The sequence below is a fragment of the Balaenoptera physalus genome (genome assembly GCF_965194825.1).
Source record: "Balaenoptera physalus genome assembly, chromosome: 4".
In the NCBI taxonomy this organism is placed as follows: domain Eukaryota; kingdom Metazoa; phylum Chordata; class Mammalia; order Artiodactyla; family Balaenopteridae; genus Balaenoptera; species Balaenoptera physalus.
This window is the reverse complement of record NC_138891.1, coordinates 140,935,025-140,959,682: the sequence shown is the minus strand read 5'-3', so window position 1 is coordinate 140,959,682 and position 24,658 is coordinate 140,935,025. Positions and strand designations below refer to the sequence as shown.

The 24,658-nt window shown below is 38.5% G+C and overlaps 2 protein-coding genes across 5 annotated transcripts in view; both read right to left on the bottom strand.

Annotated features, from left to right (window-relative positions):
• Positions 1 to 24,658, bottom strand: part of B3GALT5 (beta-1,3-galactosyltransferase 5) — a 165,637-nt gene that overhangs the window by 104,360 nt on the left and 36,619 nt on the right. The window lies entirely within an intron of this gene.
• Positions 1 to 24,658, bottom strand: part of SH3BGR (SH3 domain binding glutamate rich protein) — a 54,737-nt gene that overhangs the window by 1,232 nt on the left and 28,847 nt on the right. Inside the window, exons 4-8 of one of the 4 annotated variants that reach the window (XR_014262705.1) lie at positions 15,897 to 15,971; positions 15,247 to 15,339; positions 6,918 to 6,947; positions 3,184 to 3,374; positions 2,973 to 3,094 (exon numbers count right to left, since the gene is read on the bottom strand). Coding sequence is in view for 3 of the 4 variants with exons in the window: in XM_082458888.1 (XP_082315014.1) it covers positions 3,243 to 3,374; positions 6,918 to 6,947; positions 15,247 to 15,339; positions 15,897 to 15,971 (330 nt within the window). In the remaining variant the exon portion in view is untranslated. Of the gene's footprint in view, positions 1 to 2,972; positions 3,095 to 3,183; positions 3,375 to 6,917; positions 6,948 to 9,221; positions 9,365 to 15,246; positions 15,340 to 15,896; positions 15,972 to 24,658 lie in introns of those variants that run through there. The other 3 variants (XM_082458888.1, XM_082458889.1, XM_082458890.1) reach the window with 3 other exon arrangements.

Below are 24,658 nucleotides of genomic sequence, written 5' to 3'. Positions count from 1 at the left end.
GACATCTTCAATTATAGTTTCCCCGCTGCATTTTCATAGAAAATGGAGAGGCTGAATTTACAGCTTAGTCCTGGGGGAAGAAATGGAAATGGTCCACAGCTAGACTAGAGGTCAGTATTAAGCATCAGCCTGTTAGGAGACAGAACTCAGTCTCAGACTATACACTGCTTCTCCTGGGGCATCAATTTAGCATCAATTTCAAACACAGGAAATGAGAAATGTTTCATAGTTCCATTCATTGCCACAGTCCTAGAACCATCTTTTCAAATAAAATGCCTGGCAGATCCCTGAGCCATGAGATGGGTTTGTCTTTAGACACTGAATGGTCTGCCCAATGAAATGCATGATTGCACTGCCATGTTGCATTTTCAAGAAGGACATTGGATCTCTCCGGGGGTCGGGAGTGGGATTTAGGAAGCTGTCTGATTCCCTCCTTCACTGTCAGGCATTTTGACCTCATGGCAAATATAGTAATTCCAAACTAGAAGCCATCAGAGAAACAGTCAAAATGGGCTGGCCACAGCGATATTTGCCTTTCTTTTTTCCATAATCAGCCTATAAAGCCATCTGGCTACACGAAGGAGTCCCTCTCAGCTGTGTCATTTCACATTCAATATTTTTTTATAAGTACATTAAAATTGAATAATTTTAAAAGAACTTTACAAACGGAGTGAATGGAAATGAATTTAAACAGTATTTATGAGTCTTTTACTGTTGGGGGAGTTGGTATAATGAAAAATATTGGCGTATTTTCCTTTCCCATCATTCTTCAGATAAAATTTCTAAAAGTAAACTCGCCACTTTTCTTTTTTTCCAAAACTGAGCCCCTATTCATTCCTTAGAAATAGGATTAGGGACACTAATCAGACTGACAATAGACTGCTCAATAGTAATGTTTTATTTTCTTTTATTTAGAAGAAAATAAAAAATAAAGAAAGGAAATGGGATCACTTCCAAAAAGACAATCATTTGGCCCTAAAATAGATGTCTATGTGTCCACAACATGAAGGAAACCACCTGGGAAAATATCAAATGATGGGCTGGATTTGCTTTGTAATTTGAATAAAGGAGTGATGAAACTTCCATGGTCCGATAATAAAATGTGATGGCTACTCACACCAGCTCCAAGATTTCCTAAAAATATATTCATTTTTTAATAGTAGTATTTTATGTATAAGTGTAAGTAAATTAAGAGCGGAGATTCATAATATTCAAATTGGTCTTTGGTACATAGAGCAGAGCTGTTTGTTGGACGATATTTACAAGCACTGGGGATTTCTTTTTCCTTATCCAGTTGAACCCTTTTGTCCGCCCTTCACTAGACAGGCTCCAAGAGTGACCGCAGACCTTAACTGAAGACCCGCTGTGTGTCCAGGGCTCACTCCCTCATTCTCCTCTTCTTCCTGCTCCCCTGATATCAACAGCCCCCAAATCTATCTTACATGTTTCAGCGGAGGCATAATATGGACAGAAAGGAGACTAAAATTTTTTTTAATTTAAATTAACAAGAACACTTATGGCACCAGAGCAAACTGTAAGCCTCACTGCCCTAGAGAATAAACAGCTGCCTTGGTTGCAAGGTCAAATAATGTCAATAAAAACATAACATTTACATGGGTATTTACTGTCTGTTAAACCAGATATTTTTATAGCTCTTAATGATCTTTCAATGTTTTCATACCTACCGTCTTATCTGTATGGCCCACAATATTTGAGCATTTCCCCTGTGATCTCAATATCCACTATCATTATCTTATTAATATATTTATGTGGCACTCACCAGACTATTAAGAAGTACATAATTCTTTTTCATCGTCAGTATAAGTTTAAAATTACAAGGCAGCACTATGGAGAACAGTATGGAGGTTCCTTAAAAAACTAAAAATAGAACTACCATACGACCCAGCAATCACACTACTGGGCATATACCCTGAGAAAACCATAATTCAAAAAGAGTCATGTACCACAATGTTCATTGCAGCACTGTTTACAATAGCCAGGACATGGAATCAACCTAAGTGTCCATCGACTGATAAATGGATACAGAAGATGTGGCACATATATACAATGGAATATTATTCAGCGATAAAAAGAAACAAAATTGAGTTATTTGTAGTGAGGTGGATGGACCTAGAGTCTGTCATACAGAGTGAAGTAAGTCAGAAAGAGAAAAACAAATACCGTATGCTAACACATATATATGGAATCTAAGAAAAAAACAAAGGTTATGAAGAACCTAGGGGCAGGATAGAAATAAAGACGTAGATGTAGAGAATGGACTTGAGGACACGGGGAGGGGGAAGGGTGAGCTGGGACGAAGTGAGAGAGTGGCATGGACATATATACACTACCAGATGTAAAATAGATAGCTAGTGGGAAGGAGCCACATAGCACAGGGAGATCAGCTCGGTGCTTTGTGATCACCTAGAGGGGTGGCACAGGGAGGGTGGGAGGGAGATGCAAGAGGGAGGAGATATGGGGATATACATATATGTATAGCTGATTCACTTTGTTATAAAGCAGAAACTAACACACCACTGTAAAGCAATTATATTCCAATAAAGATGTTAAAAAAAAAATTACAAGGCAGCAAGTGTACTTGTCAAAATTACCTCAAGTGACTTCACCATATTCCAAAGTGTTTCTACATGAGTGTTTGGGCTAATATTGAATAAATGAATATTTTGATATAAATCAATGAATATAATTGAATAAATGTAATATCAAGCACTTATCGTTAAATCTCTAGTAGCAATATCTTTTTTCGTGAGCAGCCAGCTTTGTGGTATTTTTAGGTTGTAATTTCTTGCCATCATTATGAACATCGATTGTAAACTCTCCTATGGATACGTAAGTATGTTGGTCAGTAAAGGAGTCCATGTGATAGAACGCTGATAACAGAACACGTCCTGTGCTTTCACTTAAATAAAGAGGAAGAGGAGGGAGCAAGTACAAAACAAGCTCTTCCTCACCTCAAAGTTATGCTTTTTCCTAGAAATCATACCAACCACAGGCCTTCCTCGCCCTAGCGCCCAAGAAACGGGTCCGGTAGAGTTCACCAGCCCTGCGGCTCCAGGAAGGGGCAGCCCAGGGCCTCGGGAAGACAGACAAATAGATCGAATTGAAATCCACTTCTATCACCAAGTGAAATGTGGTCTACATGGCAGACGGTAATAAACAAACCTTCAACCCCAGAGCGATGTGGCTACCTGGACAAGTGGAAGAATAAAGCATGAAAAGTCCTAAGAATCTTCTTCTTCTTCTCCTTCTTCTTCTTCTCCTTCTTCTTCTTCTGCTGGCCCCTCCTCTTCTCCTTTCTCAGCATCCTCTTCCTCTGCTTCCCCTTCTGCACCCTCCGCGGTTATTTCTTCCGTCTTATGGTAACAAAAATTACATTATTATTGAAAAGTGTAAGGGTCAACAGATACAATGAGGAAAAGAGTGTAAAACATCAGACTAGAGTTGAGGGCCTCCTACACACCCCACCCAACACACAAACACACTGCACACATACAACACACACACACACACACACACACACACACACACACACACACAAAGACATCATCTTCCTAAACACAGACCCCACAATCTGGGATGGTTCTGCAGGGCAAAACATTAATTCTAACAAGTTTCATGACTCCTCTTAAGCATAGAGTCTTTACTCATATTAACAGATTGCTCTCATCTTGTTGCCTTTAAAAATTCAGAAGGCAGTTGGAAGAATAAAATACAAAAAGTATCTCAGCAAATAGAATTTTGTCAGAAGGGATGAAGGTTTTAAATGTATAAGCTGGTTATATTTGTTATAGCGAGCTAATTTCTTGAAGCCAAAGTTATCAGCAACCTACATATATAATCTGAAACTACTTTCAAATTAATAATACGTTTGTCTTATTTTTATATATAAAAGTGGGATTTTAAAAAATGGAAGCTTGTCTAGTAAGAGAGAAACTAAAGAAATTATTATTGGAAAGATACATAGATAATGAAAAGTCGCTGTATGGAATAGGCTAAAAATAACTTTTAGGTCTAAGAATAGGGATTAATTTGATAAAATCATATTAAAAATAATGAAGCAGATCTATATTTACCATCCCCCCAAAAAATATATAGATTAATTACATGAACAAAAGTAGATTACAGAAGCGTATTCATCAAAGTTTGATAAATATGTGTATGTGTATGTGAGTATGTAGCTAGTGGTTCTCTCTGGGTAACGGGGTTATAAGATAGTTTTATTTTCTGTTTTTATCTGTATTTTCTAAATTTTCTATAAAGATTATGAATTTTTTGTAATTTCAAAAATCAACAAAAGTTTTGGGAAGGAGTTTCTTTCGACATTTGGGACCTTCTTTAATGTTGATGACCTTCCACTGAAATACCTAGACAATACACGTGACTTTTGGTAAATATTCTCTCTGTCCTTGAGTTTTCATTTTTAATTTAGCCCTCTGATTAGCATTTTTAAATGATTAACCCAAAAATGTTCAAAAACAATATTCTTAAAAGTCTTGATTACAATAAAGGTCACTGAGATTTGGCTAACATGAGAGGATGGAATAGAAGTAGGGAGAATCCGAGAATGTCACTTTGGACCTGCCCCCAGAATCCACTAACATCCTCGGAAAAGATTCATCCACACATTGACATGATGCCGTCCCTGTTAGGGGTTAAAGTTAAAACTCCCCAACATCCAGATAATAAAGTGCAGATTCGACAGGCAAGCCAACTTGAGGCTCCCACACAGTGGGGAAATGGCAAATGTCACCTCTGAGGTACTGCCTTGGGTCTGGGCACAATCATTGGAATTCTTCAGAGCATGGTTAAATGCACACATCCTGTCATGAAAGCTACTGGGCTTCATCGCTTCGTATCCAACTGCATCCAGTCCTGAGGCTGCTGACACTTGACACGGGGAGCCATTTATTTAGTGCAGGGTGCCCATATGCATTTTGAGCGAAGAAGCAAGGCCTGAGGGTTGGGGTAGGGGGACAGGGTGGGAGCCAGTACTGAGTGCCTGCAGCATCTCCTATGTCTTCACTATTCAGAAGTTGTAACTAAAATATTTAAAGAAACTGATTTTAAATGCAAATTAAAGAGCAAATGCTCCCAAACAGGGTTAAAAAAAAAAAAATTCTTCTCAAGTCATTAGTGCTCCCTTGTGGGAAGGGATGAATTAGGAGCTCAGGATCGACATATACACACTACTATGTATAAAACAGATAACCAACAAGGACCTACTGTATAGCAAGGAAACTATACTCAATAGTTTATAATAACCTATAAGGGAAAAGAATCTGAAAAAGAATATATATATTCTATATATAGAATATACTGAATATAGATATGGATATATATATTCTATATATAGAATATATAGAATATAGATATGGATTTTTTTTTCTATATATAGAATATATAGAATACAGATATGGATATATATATTCTATACATAGAATATATATATATTCTATGTATAGAATATTTAGAATATATATATATATTCTATGTATAGACTACATAGAACATATGGATATATATTCTATGTCTGGAATACATAGAATATATATATGCATATATATATATTCTACATACAGAATATATAGGATATATATGGATATATATTCTACACATAGAATATATATTCTATATATAGAATATGTACTATATATATTCTATGTGTAGAATATATAGAATATATATGATATATATTCTATATATACAATATATAGAATATATATGGATATATATATTCTATGTATAGAATATATATATGGACATATATTATGTATAGAATATATATGGATATATAGAGAATATATATATATCTATATATATATATATCACTTTGTTGTACATCTAAAACTAACACAACATTGTAAATCAACTCTACTCCAAAAAAAAAGAAAAAGCCCCCCCCTACACACATACAAATAATAACGCTCCCCCTGGGTAGATCCCCACTAGAAATCCTGGAACCATGTGGTTACCTAATGTCAAATATCTTCCAGATGCTAAGCGATGAGCTGCATGTTTAAACCTCATGGTGTCTAAGGTACACAACTGTGGTGCAAGACCTAAAATTAAGACTCAGTATTATCTGCTGTCTTAACATCTGGTAAAATCGGGAAGACTTAAAATGGCCTGACCACTGGTTCACCTCCCCTTCTGCTCCCACAGATTGGGTCTCCCACCTGAACAGCCCTCCTTATCAAGGGACCAGGCACAGTGCCTGCTTATCCCCCAGAATTATGCAAACAGGCCAATCACATCCTCCACGTGGACCAGGGGACACCCCACCCTGTTGATACTACAAAGCCTGCCTCCCACTGCCCCCAATTGTTCACTCTGGTCCCAAGTGACCCCCCCCCGTGGGGCCCTGCATGCGTGGATAGCCTCATCCCTTGGGCTTGGAGAACGTGTGACTAATAAACCACTGTCCATCTCACCTGTCCAGTGGCAGGTGTTGTGCCATTCCTGTAACCAGAGGGAGAGAATCCCTCCCTCACCAACAAAGTGAATAGGAGGCAATCAAACAACACCAGTAAGCACCATGCAAGCTGCATAAAGTGTGTGCTACTCAATGGGGTGGGAAGAAAAAATAGGGAAGAAATCTCCACTGAAGGACTTGGTCCAGCCTGGCCTGACTTCACTGACGACATCTTCACCACAGGAGGCTCAGAAAAGAGTCCAAAGCCACACCCTGTTTCCCCATCAATCTCCCTTTGATAAATGTATCTCCATCTTATTTTATTTCTCTTCTTGGCAGGCTAAAGGAGGACTTTCTGGGAGTGTGGGTTGCATCCGCTTCTCTGCATCATGAAGAACAAGGAGAATGTGGCTAAAGCTGCAACTCTCTCACCTAAAAGATGCTTTTATTAAGTACAACATGACTGTGAAATATGCTACTGTACCTCTTCTGTTGCTGTCTCTCCCTCTTCTTCCTTAAGTCCATAAACAGAAATGAAAGAAAAATATAAATTCACATAAGTTTTTAAGTTGAATCTAAAAATTAAGCAAACTGTATAGCCAATATTTTGTAATAACTGTAAATTAAAAGTGACCTTTAAAAATTGTATGAAAATAAAAAAATTAAAACACATAAAAATTTTTTAATTTAAAAAATAAATGAAAATTAAGCAAACTATAATAAAATGCATGTTTATCAAAATGAAAGGCATCTATTTATTGAGAAAACATATCAATAGCAAAGATATGATAACTGAGCAATGCCTCCTTATTTCATGCATTAGATTTCAAGCCCTTGGAATATTATGAAATTAAAGACATATTTTCATCACTCTTACTCCTGAGAAAATATAACTAATTAGTAATACTGCTTAATTATATGTTTGAATCTGTATCTATATCTAAAGCATATTGCAGACCTATAGAGCTATCAGGGAAATTTCAAACCATATACATAAGCAATTTGAAAATTTGAACAAAATTATGGCTTTTTGGCTTCTATGTCCTTATAAGCATGCCTTTACTTCAGTTCTGAACCAATTAATAAAAACAGATCAAAAGCTTTTTCAGCATCAGAACAAAATGATTACATTTCTGAACCATGTAATATTTAAACACTGATTTCTGGTTAAAGAAAGAAACTTTAAGGTAAGTAAGAGTGAGGCCATCCTGGGCTCAAACAGGTCTCCACTCTGCCAATCCACTGGAATTTCTATTTCCCCCAGATCAAAGTGGGAGAACCAGGCGATATCTCCTAAAATTGCAAAGAAATAAGAACCTTCCCATCCCTGAGCTCATGGAATTTTGGACTGAGGGAGTTGAAAGCAATCTCATATTTGCTTACATCCTCTTACCCAGTCCCTTCTATGGACAGATGAGGACACCAAGACCATAGAGTTAAGTAATGTGCCCAGAATCAGAGCACAAGTAAGTAACATGACCAGGACTCACTTCAAGATTCCTTGTTCCTAATTTAGTCTCTTTCCTACTCTTCCATGCTGCCTCTCAAGATTCTCATGGAAGGCAGGTGGTGGAGGACCCAGCACACTGCCACCTCCTCTGGCCCAGCCTCACGTTTTTGGCCAGCTCCAGAGCAATACTCTCAGATTTCTGAGACTGGCAAAGAAAATTCAAAATGTGAAAACCTGATCCAGCCAGCCAAGACTGAGTCAGCCCAAGAGGTTCCCCAGCACTGGGAATCTCCAAATTAATTCTGGCAACACAGCAAGTTTTAAAGCTAAAATAAAGTCCAGGAAAAGAGAGTCCTGCACTTGTTGCAAAATCCGGGTGTTGGTTTCTCAGCGATGTGTTGATTGCACCTCTTTAATATTGTCTCATTCTGCCCATGCCTTGTCCTCCCTTTGCCAGGACCGCCATCTTCTCTCACCGGGGTTACATCACCTCTAGTCTTCCTTATCTCCACCCTGTTCTCCACACAGTAGCCAGAGATGCCACTCTAGAAGACAACCCACCTTACCATGCTGCCCTCGTGTTGAAAACTTTCCATCTTTTCAAGATAAATCCATAATCCTTAGAACGGTTGAAAGGCCACCATGATCTGGCCCCTGCTCACCTCTCTAGCCTCATGATTCTTTATTTCAGCTAACAGTCACATACAACTTTGTCACATCAGTGGCACCTTCCAGGACACTGCTTAAAATGATCTTTTCAAGGAAGACTTTCCTGACCCATAAGCCTGAGTTAAGGGACTCCCTTATTTGCTACCATAATCATCATTTATTTATCTGTCTCCCTAACTAGTCTGTGTACTCCTTGGGGCACAACTTGTGTCTTTATTCATTTTTGGATCTCCAGGACCCAGCCACTGTCTGGAACCAAGGTATAAGCTCAATAAATGTGTTAAGTGACTAGATAAATGAACCTATAAAGTCTCCTATTAACTCTTTAGATCTCAAAGAACATTCATTTTCTTCTTATCCACATGAGATCAAATTAAAATTCACTATATGCAACACAGAATTGTTAGCTATGTAGAGTTTTGCATTTTTCTAAATCCAATTATTTTTATTAATTGTCTACATCTGAAACAAATGAATTAACAAAAAACACACTATTAAAAATGGGATTATCCTTAGAGCTAGGCTGGAGGGCAGTAGGGGTTCTTACAGGAATAAGTGCTAATCTCAACTTTTACAGGTTATCTAGCAGCAATTACCGAGGGACCTAGGGCTTTATCAATATCTGAATTGACCTTAATTTCTTGAAAGAGACATTAAATAGAGAAAGTAACTGCTCAGAGAATTTATAGAAATACTTAGCCTCAAAAGGTCAGGTAAGCTTTGAAGAACCTTGGCTATGACCATCACCAGCTCCACCAGAATAGAAGCTCATTTTCAGTCCCTGGACTGCCCGGCATATGGCAGCATTCAGTCTGTCAATAAAATGTTGAATGAAGGTATTTATGTATGCCACTCATGCCTCAAATCTTTCTTAGGAGGAGGTGTGATATATTAGTTAAATAAAAACTTAAACATCCATCCTTAGCTCACAGAATTATAAAGTGTCAGAATTAAGTAGATCCTTAAAAGTCATCTATATACAATGCTTGGATTGATTTTTATGGTTGGCAAATAATTGTATTGGCAAAAGGTTATTTTTAAGATAATTATAATCACATGGTCAATTAAGTTGAGATTTTGCAGGATCTTAGGATAGGGTATGAATCATTCACTTGACGAAGTTACAACTTAAAATCATTTTACCTTGTTGTTCTTCTAAGAAAGCTAATCAGAGGAAGCCTTCAAAGTCTTAGAACCTCACCAACAGCTATTTCTGTTGGGAACTTGGCCAGGGAGGCAGGCTGCTGATGTGGCACATGGCCAGGACTAAGGACAGGTGTCAGCCACGGTGAGTGTCAGGCAGTGGCTGGTTAGGACAAGTGGCTGGTGTGGAAGGAGGGCGGGGGCCAGTCCAGAGGGACCTGAGGAGGGCAGCCAGCCTCAGAGAGGCTGAAGGTCAGGGGCAAGAGCAGGGTTCTCTCCATCTGCAGACAATACAGGGACGCAGGCTTAGACTCACGAGCTTGTGGAGGACCTAAACCAATGCCCACCCCTTGGTTGAGCAACTATCCTCAAGACAGATTTTGGAGGAAGCAAAGTGGGGAAGATTTATAGACCATAATCATGTAGTCAGTCAAGCCAAGGTCTTAGAAGATTTTGGAGAGGACCATTGAGTTAGCAAAGAATACCATGTAAAATACTTTGACCTCGATGGAAACCAAACACCAAGATGAACAAGCTGCATCTTCTCCATTTCCAGGGTTTCATAATGTTCTCATGACACCCCCAGTCTGTAGTCCCCTTCTCAGTGTGCCCAGAACCTGAGGTGACTTGCTTTCTTCCTTTACTCCTCTGGTACTGTCCACAAGCCTCCCCTCTCCTCCTTATCCCCTCATCCCTCCCTGGGTCATCAGGGAAGGGCACAATGAAGTCCCCTCTCTACAAGGAGACTGAAGCTACAGGTGACATCTTCTGAGGCAGGAATGAGCGATCTTTTCAGTATGCACCATCTTGCCTCCCAAACGCTGCCCCAACCTGGCAGCAAGTAGGAAATATACACCTCAGCATCTTGTGTGTAAGAACCCCAGAGGCTTGGGTTGGTGGTCAGGGGAAGTCCACCTCGCTAAAGGAGATAACAGTTTCTGTCCTCATCTCTTTTTTTCAAATCAATGTGATATTCTTCGGTAAATATTTTCCCCATTAAAATGTCATCCTTTGAACATTTGCAAGTGTGTACTGAGTAAGCATGTGCAATAGTTGAGATCAGATGAACACAACTCAGACACTCACTTAGCTGGTCTGTCACTCGTTTTAACACCGCCAGCCGCTGGAGGGAGCTGTTACCACTGCACACTTGAAAATGGTTCTTAACACACAGAGGAATGACTTTTAACATACAAATGAAAGGTTTGAAAAAAATGGCCAACCCTGAATAAGGTCTGCAAGTCTACTTAACAGAGATGCACCAATGTCATACTCCTGGTTTCCATCTCCTACTGCAGCCATCTGAGATGTCATCATTAGCGGAAGCCAGGCAAAGGGCACACAGGACTCTGTACTATGTAATCATTTCATACTCTGTAATCATTTCAGAATAAGAGGTTAAAATACATTTGTATTCCTTGTCATGAATAGTATGACTGTATATACCAGGATAAGAATTCTCATTTTGTTCTCCCTACTACCCAAAATTAGAGGGAGGGAATAGAGTTACTGTCATTCCCCACACTCCAAGAAGACCACCTCATACTTGTTCTGGTTCTCCGCCTCTAGGGAAGAAGTTATAAGCCTTGCTTATCAAAATCCTGGGCTGAAAGAGGCGAGGAAGCTAGATAATCCCCGGAAAAACGAGCTTGGAGCTTAGGGCTTGGAGCTGAGGAGATGAAGCAGCCAGATTGAAGAGAGAAGGGGGCAGAAGGAGGTGGGTGTTCCAGGTGGCGCTACCCAGGCCCTGCTTGATGTAGACGCTGAACCAGGGACCACTGGGGCATCTGGGTAGCACCTGGGCACGATGTACGAGGAAGCATGTGACTGGTCACTGTGAGAGGCATGGCCACGTCCAGCCAGGGCAGAGGGCCTGAACCAAGCTGAGGGACCAGCGTCAACAGCTGCCAAGAGGCAGCAGGAAACCCACATCACAAAGTCATCACCACAAAGAACCAGGGCCCTCTTCCCTCCAGTCACCACTGAAGACCCCATGATGACTCTAAGTCCCCAAGGAGGAGTGAGTCTCCGAAACGCTTCGCCCAGATTGAATCTCTTGCCAGCCAGAGGTGGGGGCATAAAGCAGATATTATGGCGTCTAGAGAAATTAGTGAAGCTGACGGTCCATGGCCAGAAGTGTTATGAACCAAATCTGGAGCCACAAAGATTATGTTATTTATATCCCTCACTGAGTGTTGGTTAGAGAAGGAAGCACAGGGAGTTGCGGTTTAGATACAATGGGCTGGAGGAGCAAAAGGTACAAATCCATGAGATTTCCCCACGATGGTTTCAACAGAGCCAGAGATTTTATCTAAAAGCCTTGGATTTATCTGAGAAGAGTCTACTGGATGTGACTGGTACTTTAAAAATTCGCATTAACAATTTATTGGGTTGGCCAGAAAGTTTGTTCGGCTTTTTTCCATAACATCTTAGGGAAAAACCCAAACGAACCTTTTGGCCAACCTAGTACAATAGCCAACACATGGAAACAACCTAAATGTCCATCAACAGATGAATGGATAAAGAAGATGTGGTACATATATACAATGGAATACTATTTGGCCATAAAGAAGAATGAAATAATGCCATTTGCAGCAACGTGGATGGACCTAGGGACTATCATACTAAGGGAAGTAAGTCAGAAAGAGAAAGACAAATACCATATGATATCACTTATACGTGGAATTTAAAATACAACACAAACGAACTTATCTACAATCAAAAACAGATTCACAAATATAGAGAACAGACTTATGGCTGCCAAAGGGAAGGGATGGTGGAGGAGGGAAGGATTGGGAGTGTGGGGTTAGCAGATGCCAACTATTATATAGAGAATGGATGAACAAGAAGGTGCTACTGTACAGCACAGGAAACTATGTTCAATATCCTGTGATAAACCATAATGGAAAAGAATATGAAAAACGATATATATATAACAGGTATAACTGAATCACTGTGTTATACAGCAGAAGTTAAACACAACATTGTAAATCAACTATACTTCAATAAAATTTTAAAAATAAAATAAAATAAAAAATCGTGTTAAAGAGCTAAAACACATGATCTAATTGGCCTTTCTGTTCATCACAAATATGCCCATGTAAGCCTGGGTGCACAGCCGGGAAAGATGTGATGTCAAATAGCCAAGACACCTTCCCATCTTAACCTTGAAAAACAATCCAAAAACCAGAAAAAGAGACAGAAGGTATTTGAAGCACAAAATGCAAGCATCCCAAATATCAGATCGTTTTTGTCTCTTTTTTAAATTTCAATCGAGTTTCCTATATATTCAGTCCCAAAGCTAATCATGTTATGTCATTTTTAATGTTCACTGACCAATCATAGTTTTTTCCTTATTTAACTGAATTACAGCAAGTCAAAGAGCATGTATCACTTGTCAAATGGGAAAAAGTCAAAATCTCTCTTTATGTAGAATAAATATTATTAAAGAGTTGATCATTAATGTTAATACTATATTCATCTAAAATAAAAATATCTTCTATGTAGTCATTTCTTCATCGCAGCCCAAGCAAAAATAACACAGCGATGTTTTTAATTCCTATTAGGATTCACAAGACTATAATTTACTTTGTAAAGGGCTCACAATTTTTAAAAATATTAGCAAAGACAATCCCCAAGCTGGATGGCTTATCACTTCATTGAACTAACCAGCCCAGCGGCTGAGAAGCTGAAGCCAGCCCTGCCCTTGCTGTAGAAGTCAGGGTCTGATTTTTAAAATGCTGTCTTCCTCTTGGTCTCATGGGAGAAAGGGATTGGGGTGTAATGTTTTTACCTTTGTCTCTCTGTCTTAAAAGGAGCAAACTGAATTTTAACGTGTAAATCAATAATGCTGTACCAGTGCATTAGGCAATTCATGGAAAGTTCAAATTATAAAACGTTTTTAAAAATTTTTATAAATTACAGGATAATTAAATTGTCACTGTATTTCACCTTAAATTGATTATTTCTGAATTATACAGGCTGCCATGAAACCCCACCTAACTTCTAGATCAAGACTGAAGATTTCATCTTTCTTCAAAACAGAAACGTCAAAGGGTCTTAAATCATCAACATTTTGAAACAGCAGTATTCAAACATAAGGGAATTTACGGCCTTGGTTCCTCCCAAATTTAAATTCCTTGTGATAAAGACAAACTGATGCCACCCCCATTTTCCACAACGTGGTTGTCAGTCTTGGCCCCTTTCCTAGTCAAATTCCATCTGCTGGGAACAAGAATCCAGTGATCTTAAACGCTGTCCACATCTCTCCTGGAATCAATAAATAGGTACAAACACAAACTATCGGGGTTTGGTAAGTAGTCTTTGCTACAATTGGCCCAAGGCCGAAGCCCACTGAAATTCTCCCAAGAGGAGGCTCAGCCCATTCGGGCTCCCTGGTGGCTCCAGGGTTTCTCTTTGCCTGGCTTCCCAACCACATTTTCAGAATTCCTTGAATAAGTAGCCCATCTGATCCACCATCATCTTAGCTTGGTGCTTCCAGAACCACATTCTCCCCTCGGCCCTTTACCCTGCGGGCCCTGCATTGGAACGCTTTAGAATTAGCTCACAGGCCTTGCATCAGCGGGGCCCTGAGATTCCCCGATTGGCTTTGCATTGGTGTCAGTTTCCCTCCCCCAGGGACCCTATGATCCTCAGCTCCCATCGGCTTCCCACAAATCCTCTTGGAGTACGCCAGCTACAAACTGGCACTTGCCATCTGCCTCTGCAAGGATTAAATCAGGAGCTGCTGCAGCTGCTGACCTTCAACACTCCTTGAAAGGAGTTCGGTGTGGAGATCAGGAATGAGGCACTCTGTGCTCTGGGAAAAACTCGCAGAACAGGTCTTCAGATAGTTAGATGCTTTCAGGAGAAGATTTTATGAGCCCAATTCTTGCATCTCTCATCATATCTAGAAAAGCACTAAAATCCTTCATGGTGACGTCTGCTCCTCGTGACTAACAGTAACCTTCACAAGACTAGCAGCAACCTTCTGCAAAAAATATGCTCTTGATTGCATGGACTCCCCTTTACCAAAATCACATGTGTACTGACGTTTCCCCCTACCTCTTCGGAGCAGTTCCTCCGAGCTGTCTGAGATGCTATCTCCCGGGCTATAGTCCTCATTCTGCCCCAAATAAAACTTAACTCACAACGCTCACATTGTGCACTTTTTTTAAGTCGACAAGTGTCATAGGAGTCCATCACTACACACGACCAAGGCATAAGGTCCCTTGCTTTAGAAAGAACATGAACCCAACCTAACCGTAACAACACAATGACAAATCATTAAAGCCTTGCGTAGCCTGTCACTCCAGGCCTGGGTTCAGGGTCCTTCCTCTGGCTTCCTTTCAGCCCTCTACCCACCTTGAACACAGCAGTTAACACATTAAGTGAAAATTACCTGCTGCCTCCTGGCTAAACCCTCAGTTCCTTACTTTCACGCCCACTCTCGTGTGCCCAGAAAGATTCCTGGCACCTGGCAGAGCTAAATAAATGCTTGTTGAACAGAACTGAATCCAGTGAAACTACAGTGAAAAAAGCAAACACTCACATTCTTCTCTGGGGATCCGGTGAGCTCGCCCGCATCTTCACTGCCCTCTTTCTGTGCCTCTTGCTGTCCACTTTCTTCAGCCTTCTCTGTTCCCTGGTCATAAAGGAAACCCATGGTATCACTAACCTTGGACAAGCTTCTAAGGCAACACCAGACCACACGTGCTGTTGTTTCCTTATTTAGATACACAATACATAAACAAAGCAAACGTGGACGTCTGTGTATTAGTCACTTAACCCCTAGAGTATGGGATCACCAACCCTCGACATTGCTAATTGGATCTGTCGGTGTAAGTCCATAGACCTGACTCATGTGCATGGTAGAGTAATAAAGACCCTAATAGGAGTTAATTCACCCATTTAAGGCTTGTGAAGAGAAGTCCAAAGGATTCCATATTTAGGGAGTATTTATTTTCTATTGCTTGTGTGGAAAGAGGCTTTATAATTTTAGAGATTAAAAAAGAAAGATAGATGATAGATAGATAGATAGAAAGATAGATGATAGATAGATAGATAGATAGATAGATAGATAGATAGATAGATAGATAGGTGAGGTAGACAGATAGACAAACAGATATGAAAAGATTAGAACCTAGTAGACATTCTGAGTAAATGGGTCTCCAGGAGATGGTTCAAGATACCAGCTCTTACCTCTGTGGTGCTCTGTGCTTCTCCTGTCACATCACCATTGGGAAGGGAAGATGCTTCCTCGGGCGATTTTGTCACCTGCATCATAGAAATTGAGAATGTCTGAGAATTTTCTTGAGGATAAATAGCTTGCATTTCAATACCATTTAACTATCCAAATTATGTTTGTCTTCATCCCTTGTTTTATCTTCACTACGACACTGTAACCTAATTCCATAGGACAGTCACCACCACTCACACCTTAGAGGCAAGGAAATAAAGGCAAAAAATGTCACATTGCAAGTTAGGGGCAGGGCTAGGATACACCTTCTACTTTATGTTCTCTTGACTTAACCAGTGGTTCCCAGTCTCTTAAAATATTAGGTTATTTTTCTCATCAGAAGGGAAAAAATTGTAACTATGTGAGGTGATGGATGTTAACTTATTGTGGTGATCATTTCACACCACCTACATATATTACATCATTAGGTTGTACCCCTTAAACTCATACAATGTTACATTTCAATTATATCTTAGTAAAAATGGGGTGGGGGTAGGATTCGGTGATTTTTATTACAAAGGCACTTCAAGCTCGCGGGAAAAAATTAAGCCATATACACAATTTCCAGTCCCAAGCTTCTATGATACTCAATATTAAAAATTTTATATGTACCTCAATATTAAAAATTTTATAGGTACATATAAAGGTATCACTCTACCTTAATACATACATAGAGGCTATTTTTGTTTCATTTTTGTGTTTTTTTTTAAACAATTATGGGAACATACTATGCACAATTTGATTTTTTAGCTTAGTACATCGTGGACATCTGTCCAGATTAATTCATATGGTTGTAACTCATTGTTATTAACATCTGCTTAATATTAAATATATAACAACTTATTCAAATATTTCCCAGTTGATGGTTTTTCAGAAAGTTCACACGTTTGTACCTGTACAAACAACGCTATATTAAAATGAATAAAATGGTGGGGAGGATTAGATTTCTTTCTAAAAAAAGAAATTGTAGCAATTTACATTCCCATCGTAATATGTGCCTGGCTCCTTTTCCTGTATCTCCATGAGCAATGAAGATGATTGCTCTTTTTAATCTTTGCCAACCCGTTGGGAGAAAATGGAATTTCATTTTTGTTTTAATTTACATTTTCCTCATTACTGGAAAGGAAAGGCATATTTTTCACGCGTTTTAGCCACTTACATTTGCTATTCAGATAAATGCCTTCATATGTTTTGCCCATTTTTACGAGTTGTTTGTGTTTTATTATCAATTTTTAGAGGTTCTTTATACAACAGAAATATTAGCCCTTTGTCAGGTTACAAGGTTTTTTTTCCAGTCTATAACTTTTTACAAATTTTGTTGGGGTTTTTTGTTTTGTTTTGTTGCCCTTTATGTACACAAATTTATCTAAGTTTTATTCTCTGAAACGTATTTCTATTATTTTGTATTAATTATTAACATCTAGAGACTTAATCCACCTGGAATCTAATTTTGTATATGATATAAAGTAGGGCTCTGTTTTCTTCCAGATAGATGACAAATTATGTCCATACCATTATTTTTCCCTTGAACTGAGATGTTATTTTTGTCGTTTAGAAAGTTCTATGTATACATTTGGATCTGTTAACACACAAGTCTATATATAAATATATAAACATATCCATGGATGTATTTATCAGTTCCCATGCCAATATACAGCTTTTATCACTGTAGTTTTTAACATAAATTTCAGTATTCAGAAAGGCAAGACTTTGCTACACAAAGTCTCCTTTTTCAAAATTTTCTTGGCTCTTCTCAGGCATCTATTATTCCAATTCATTTTAAGATCATTTTTCCTAGTGTCAAAAATATTAAATAGGCTTTTCATTGAAATAGCACTAAATGTATTTATTAGTTTAGAATTATCACTTCTTATTGTTAAGTCATCCTACTCAGGGCATCATAGGTCTCTCCATTACTTTAGTATTTGTTGGTGTCTTTCAGATAAATTTATTCCTAAACATCTTAGAGATTTTTATCACCATTGTGAGTGAGATATGTTTTTTACATTTTAACTTCCTATCCATTATAGTTGATATAAATAAAAGCTACTAATTTTTGCATTTTTTTAATCCAGAAACTTAATAAACTATAATACTAATTCTAATGGATTTTATTGGAGTTTGTTGAGATTTCTAGGCATACAATTACATCATACACAAATAAAGATAATTTTTATATTTCATATATGCTACATATATATGAGATATTTCATTTTCTTACTTTTTTGTAATAACTACAGCTTCTAAAACAATGTTTAATAATATGGTGATGACAGGCATGCCTAACTTTCTTCTGATTTTAATAAAATGCTTCAGTATTTCATGGTTCATTAGGATATAGTTTTCTTTTTTTTTTTTTTTTTTTTTTTTTTAATTTATTTATTTATTATTTATTTATTATTTATTTTTGGCCGTGTTGGGTCTTCGTTTCTGTGCGAGGGCTTTCTCTAGTTGCGGAGAGCGGGGGCCACTCTTCATCGCGATGCGCGGGCCTCTCACTGTCGCGGCCTCTCTTGTTGCGGAGCACAGGCTCCAGACGCGCAGGCTCAGTAGTTGTGGCTCACGGGCTTAGTTGCTCCACGGCATGTGGGATCCTCCCAGACCGGGGCACGAACCCGCGTCCCCTGCACTGGCAGGCAGACTCTCAACCACTGCGCCACCAGGGAAGCCCTAGTTTTCTTTTGATAATTGGTTTTTATCATATTTACTCAGTTTCCTTCTACTTATATTTTAATCCATGTTTATTTTAACTAGGAATGTCTGATGAATTATATCAAATATCTTCTTGCTATTTATGGACACAATCTTACAGTTTTTCTCCATCAGTAAGTTCATGTAATGAACTACTCTGATAGAAAAAATTCTGCTCTAATTTGGTGTATTACCTTTAATTCATTGCTGGATACAGTTTCCTAATGTATTATTTAGACTTCCCATCTGAATTCATAACAGAAATTGATCTAGGTATATAACTGAAAGTTTTCTAAGTAATATATCAACTGGTCAGGGATTTCATCTATTTCATTTGTCTGTTCAAATTATATATAGTCAAATTACATATAAATGTATTCAAATTATATATATTCAAATTATATATAAATTGTATTCATATATGCACACACAGAGGCACACAGACACACACTTTCTCTTTTGTATTAAATTAATCTTGGTTTTTCTTTTTATTGATTCACTGCCTACTCTTTTTTTTCTATTTTCCTAATTTTATAAGTTGAATATTTATTTTACTAAGTTTTTACCTTTTTGCTTTAATTATAAGAATATTTAAAGTTAACAATTTTCCTCTGTATAGAGATTTGGCTGTATATTGGGGCTTGTGTATGAAATAATATCTTTTGCTTATTATTTGATGACTTGTAATATCAGTTTTGTTTTCCCTTGGATGTGGAGTTATTTGAAATGGCATATATTTATTTCTTAAGTTTTTATGATATTTCTCTTCCAGATTGTAATTCTATATTTGGGATAAAATTGTATCTTGTAAAATCATCCCTTTTTGAAATTTATGAAAGTTTCCTTTGTGACCAAGAACATAATAGATTTGGAAATTGCTTAATAAGTGTAATAGAAGAATACATTCTATTAATATCTATCTAATATATTCTTATTCTTGTGTGTGTATACATATATCTATACATATCTATTAAATTGTTTGCTGTCACAAAAGACCCCGAGTAGCCAAAATAATCTTAAGAAGGAAAGACAAAACTGGAAGTATTATGCTCCCTAGTTTCAAACTATACTACAAAGCTACAAAATCAAAACTGTATGGTACTGGCACAAAAACAGACATACAGATCGAATGAAAAGAATAGGGACCCTGAAAATAAACCCACACATTTAGGGTCACTTAATCTATGACAAAGGAGGCAAGAATACACAATAAGGAAAAAACAGTGTCTTCAATAAATGGTGCTGGGAAAACTGGACAGCTACATGGAAAAGAATCAAACTGGACTACTTTCTCATACTATATACAAAAATAAACTCAAAATAGATTACAGACTTAAATGTAAGACCTGAAACCATAAAACTTCTAGAAGAAAACATAAGTAGTATGCTCTTTGACATCAGTCTTAACAATATTTTTTTGGATCTGTCTCCTCAGACAAGGGAAACAGAAGTAAAAATAAATAAACTGGATTACATCAAACTAAAAGACTTTGCACAGCAAAGGAAACTATCAACAAAACAAAAAGGCTGCCTACTGAATTAAAGAAGATATTGCAAATACTACATCTGATAAGGGATTAATATCCAAAATATACAAAGAACTCATATAGGGAATTCAGTGGTTAGGACTCCACTCTTCCACTGCAGGGGGCATGGGTTCGATCCCTGGTTGGGGAACTATTGATAAGACCCCACAAGCCACATGGCATGGCCAAAAAATAAAAATTTTAAAAAACTCATGGGCTTCCCTGGTGGCATGGTGGTTAAGAATCTGCCTGCCAATGCAGGGGACACGGGTTCGATCCTTGGTCTGGGAAGATCCCACATGCCACAGAGCAACGAAGCCCATGTGCCACAGCTACTGAGCCCATATGCCACAACTACTGAAGCCCACATACCTAGATCCTGTGCTCCACAACAAGAGAAGCCACCACAATGAGAAGCCCACACACCACAACGAAGAGTAGCCCACACTTGCCACAACCAGGGAAAAGCTCACGTGCAGCAATGAGGACCCAACACAGCCAAAAATAAAATAAATAAAATAAAATAAATTTATTTTTTTTAAAAAGTTAAAAAAAATAAAACTCATATAACTCAACATAAAAAAATGTTAAATGGGCAGAGGACCTGAATAGACATTTTTCCAAAGAAGACATACAGATGGGCAACAAGCACATAAAAAGATGTTCAACATCACTAATCATCACGGAAATGAAAATCAAAACCACAATGAGATATCACCTCTCACCTGTCAGAATGGCTATTATCAAAAAGACAACAAATAACAAGCATTGGTGAGGATGTGGAGAAAAGAGAATCCTCATGCACTGTTGATAAAACTGTAAATTGGTGCAGCTACTAGAGGAGACATTATGGAGATTCCTCAAAAAATTAAAGGTAGAACTGCCACACAATCCATCAACTGCACTCCTGGGTATTTATCGGAAGAAAATGAAAACACTAATCTGAAAAAATATATGCCCCAATGTTCATTGCAACATTATTTACAATAGCCAAGGTATGGTAGCCACCTCAGTGCCCATCAATAGACGAGTGGATAAAGAAGATGTGGCATATATATATATATATATATATATATATATATATATATATATATGGAATATTACACAGCCTTATAAAAGAATGGAATTTGCAACAACATGGATGGACCTAGAGGGTATTACATTAAGTGAAATAAGTTAGAAAGAGAAAGACAAATACTGTATGATTTCACTTAAATGTGGAATCTAAACAACAAAGTAAATGAACAAACATAACCAAACAGAAACAGAGTCATAAATACAGAGTGGTTGCCAGAGTGGAAGGAGATGGAGGGAGGAAAGAAATAGGTGAGGGAGATTAAGAGATACAAACTTTCACTTACAAAATAAATGTCACTGTTATGCAATGTACAATATGGGGAATACAGTCAATAATTCTGTAATATCTTTGTATGGTGACAGATGGTAACTAGACTTATGGTGGCCATTTTGAAATGTACAGAAATATTAAATCATTATGTTGTATACAGGGAACTAACATAGTGTTGTTGGTCAATTATACTTCAAAAACAAACAAACTCATAGAAAAAAGTCTGTGGTTAACAGAGGCAGCGGGTGGGGAGAGGGGAATTGGATGAGGTAGACAAAAGGTACAAATTTCCAGTTACAAGATAAATAAGTACCAGGGATGTACTGTACAACATGATAAATATAATTACCACTGCTGTGTGTTATATACAAAAGCCGTCAAGAGAGCAAATCCTAAGAGTTCTCACACAAGGAAAAAAATTTTTTTTCTAATTCTTATTTTGTATCTGTACAGGATGATGGATGGTCACTAAACTTCATTTCATGATATATGTAAGGCAAATCATTATGCTGTATACCTTAAACTGCAGTGTTGTATGTCAGTTATATCTCAATAAAGCTAGAAGAGGAGATTAACCAAGATGGCGGAGTAGAAGGACGTGCTCTCACTCCCTCTTGTGAGAGCACCAGAATCAAAACTGGCTGCTGGACAATCATTGACAGGAAAACCCTGGACTTCACCAAGGAGGATACCCCACGTCCAAGGACAGAGGAGAAGCCACAGTGAGACGGTAGGAGGGGTGCAATCAGAGTAAAATCAAATCCCATAACTGCTGGGTGGGTGACTCACAGACTGGCGAACACTTATACCACAGAAGTCCACCCACTGGAGTGAAGGTTCTGAGCCCCGCGTCAGGCTTCCCAACCTGGGGGTCCAGCTACGGGAGGAGGAATTCCTAGAGAATCAGACCTTGAAGCCTAGTGGGAATTGATTGCAGGACTTTGACAGGACTGGGGGAAACAGAGACCCCACTCTTGGAGGGCACACACAAAGTAATGTGTGCATCGGGACCCAGGGGAAGGAGCAGTGACCCTGGGGGAGACTGAACCAGACCTACCTGCTGGTGTTGGGGGGTCTCCTGCAGAGGCGAGTGGTGACTCTGTTTCACCGTGGGGATAAGGACACTGGCAGCCGAGGTTCTGGGAAGTTCTCCTTGGCGTGAGCCCTCCCAGAGTCTGCCATTAACCCCACCAAAGAGCACGGGTAGGCTCCAGTGTTGGGTTGCCTCAGGCAAAACAACCAACAGGGAGGGAACCCAGCCCCACCCATCAACAGTCAAGTGGATTAAGGTTTTACTGAGCTCTGACCGCCACAGCAACAGTCAGCTCTACCCACCACCAGAGCCTCCCATCAAGCCTCTTAGATAGCCTCAACCACCAGAGGGCAGACAACAGAAGCAAGAAAAACTACAATCCTGCAGCCTGTGGACCAAAAACCACAGTTACAGAAAGATAGAGAAGATGAAAAGGCAGAGAGCTATGTACCAGATGAAGGAACAAGAAAAAACCCCAGAAAAACAACTAAATGAAGTGGAGATAGGCAACCTTCCAGAGAAAGAATTCAGAATAATGATAGTGAAGATGATCCAGGGCCTCGGAATAAGAATGGAGGCAAAGATTGAGAAGATGCAAGAAATGATTAACAAAGACCTAGAAGAATTAAAGAACAAACAAACAGAGATGACCAATACAATAACTGAAATGAAAACTACACTAGAAGGAATCAATAGCAGAATAACTGAGGCAGAAGAACGGATAAGTGACCTGGAAGACAGAATGGTGGAATTCACTGCTGCGGAACAGACTAAAGAAAAAAGAATGAAAAGAAATGAAGACAGCCTAAGAGACCTCTGGGACAACATTAAACGCAACAACATTCGCATTATAGGGGTCCCAGAAGGAGAAGAGAGAGAGAAAGGACCAGAGAAAATATTTGAAGAGATTATAGTCGAAAACTTCCCTAACATGGGAAAGGAAATAGCCACCCAAGTCCAGGAAGCGCAGAGAGTCCCATACAGAATAAACCCAAGGAGAAACACGCCGAGACACATAGTAATCAAAGTGGCAAAAATTAAAGACAAAGAAAAATTATTGAAAGCAGCAAGGGAAAAACGACAAATAACATACAAGGGAACTCCCATAAGGTTAACAGCTGATTTCTCAGCAGAAACTCTGCAAGCCAGAAGGGAGTGGCATGATATACTTAAAGTGATGAAAGGGAAGAACCTACAACCAAGATTACTCTACCCGGCAAGGATCTCATTTAGATTTGATGGAGAAATCAAAAGCTTTACAGACAAGCAAAAGCTAAGAGAATTCAGCACCACCAAACCAGCTCTACAACAAATGCTAAAGGAACTTCTCTAAGTGGGAAACACAAGAGAAGAAAAGGACCTACAAAAACAAACCCAAAACAATTAAGAAAATGGTCATAGGAACATACATATCGATAATTACCTTAAACGTGAATGGATTAAACGCCCCAACCAAAAGACATAGACTGGCGGAATGGATACAAAAACAAGACCCATATATATGCCGTCTACAAGAGACCCACTTTAGACCTAGGGACACATACAGACTGAAAGTGAGGGGATGGAAAAAGATATTCCATGCAAATGGAAATCAAAAGAAAGCTGGAGTAGCTATACTCATATCAGATAAAATAGACTTTAAAATAAAGAATGTTACAAGAGACAAGGAAGGACAGTACATAATGATCCAGGGGTCAATCCAAGAAGAAGATATAACAATTATAAATATATATGCACCCAACATAGGAGCACCTCAATACATAAGGCAACTGCTAACAGCTATAAAAGAGGAAATCGACAGTAACACAATAATAGTGGGGGACTTTAACACTTCACTTACACCAATGGACAGATCATCCAAAATGAAAATAAATAAGGAAACAGAAGCTTTAAATGACACAATAGACCAGATAGATTTAATTGATATATATAGGACATTCCATCCAAAAACAGCAGATTACACGTTCTTCTCAAGTGCGCACGGAACATTCTCCAGGATAGATCAAATCTTGGGTCACAAATCAAGCCTCAGTAAATTTAAGAAAATTGAAATCATACCAAGCATCTTTTCTGACCACAACGCTATGAGATTAGAAATGAATTACAGGGAAAAAAACGTAAAAAAGA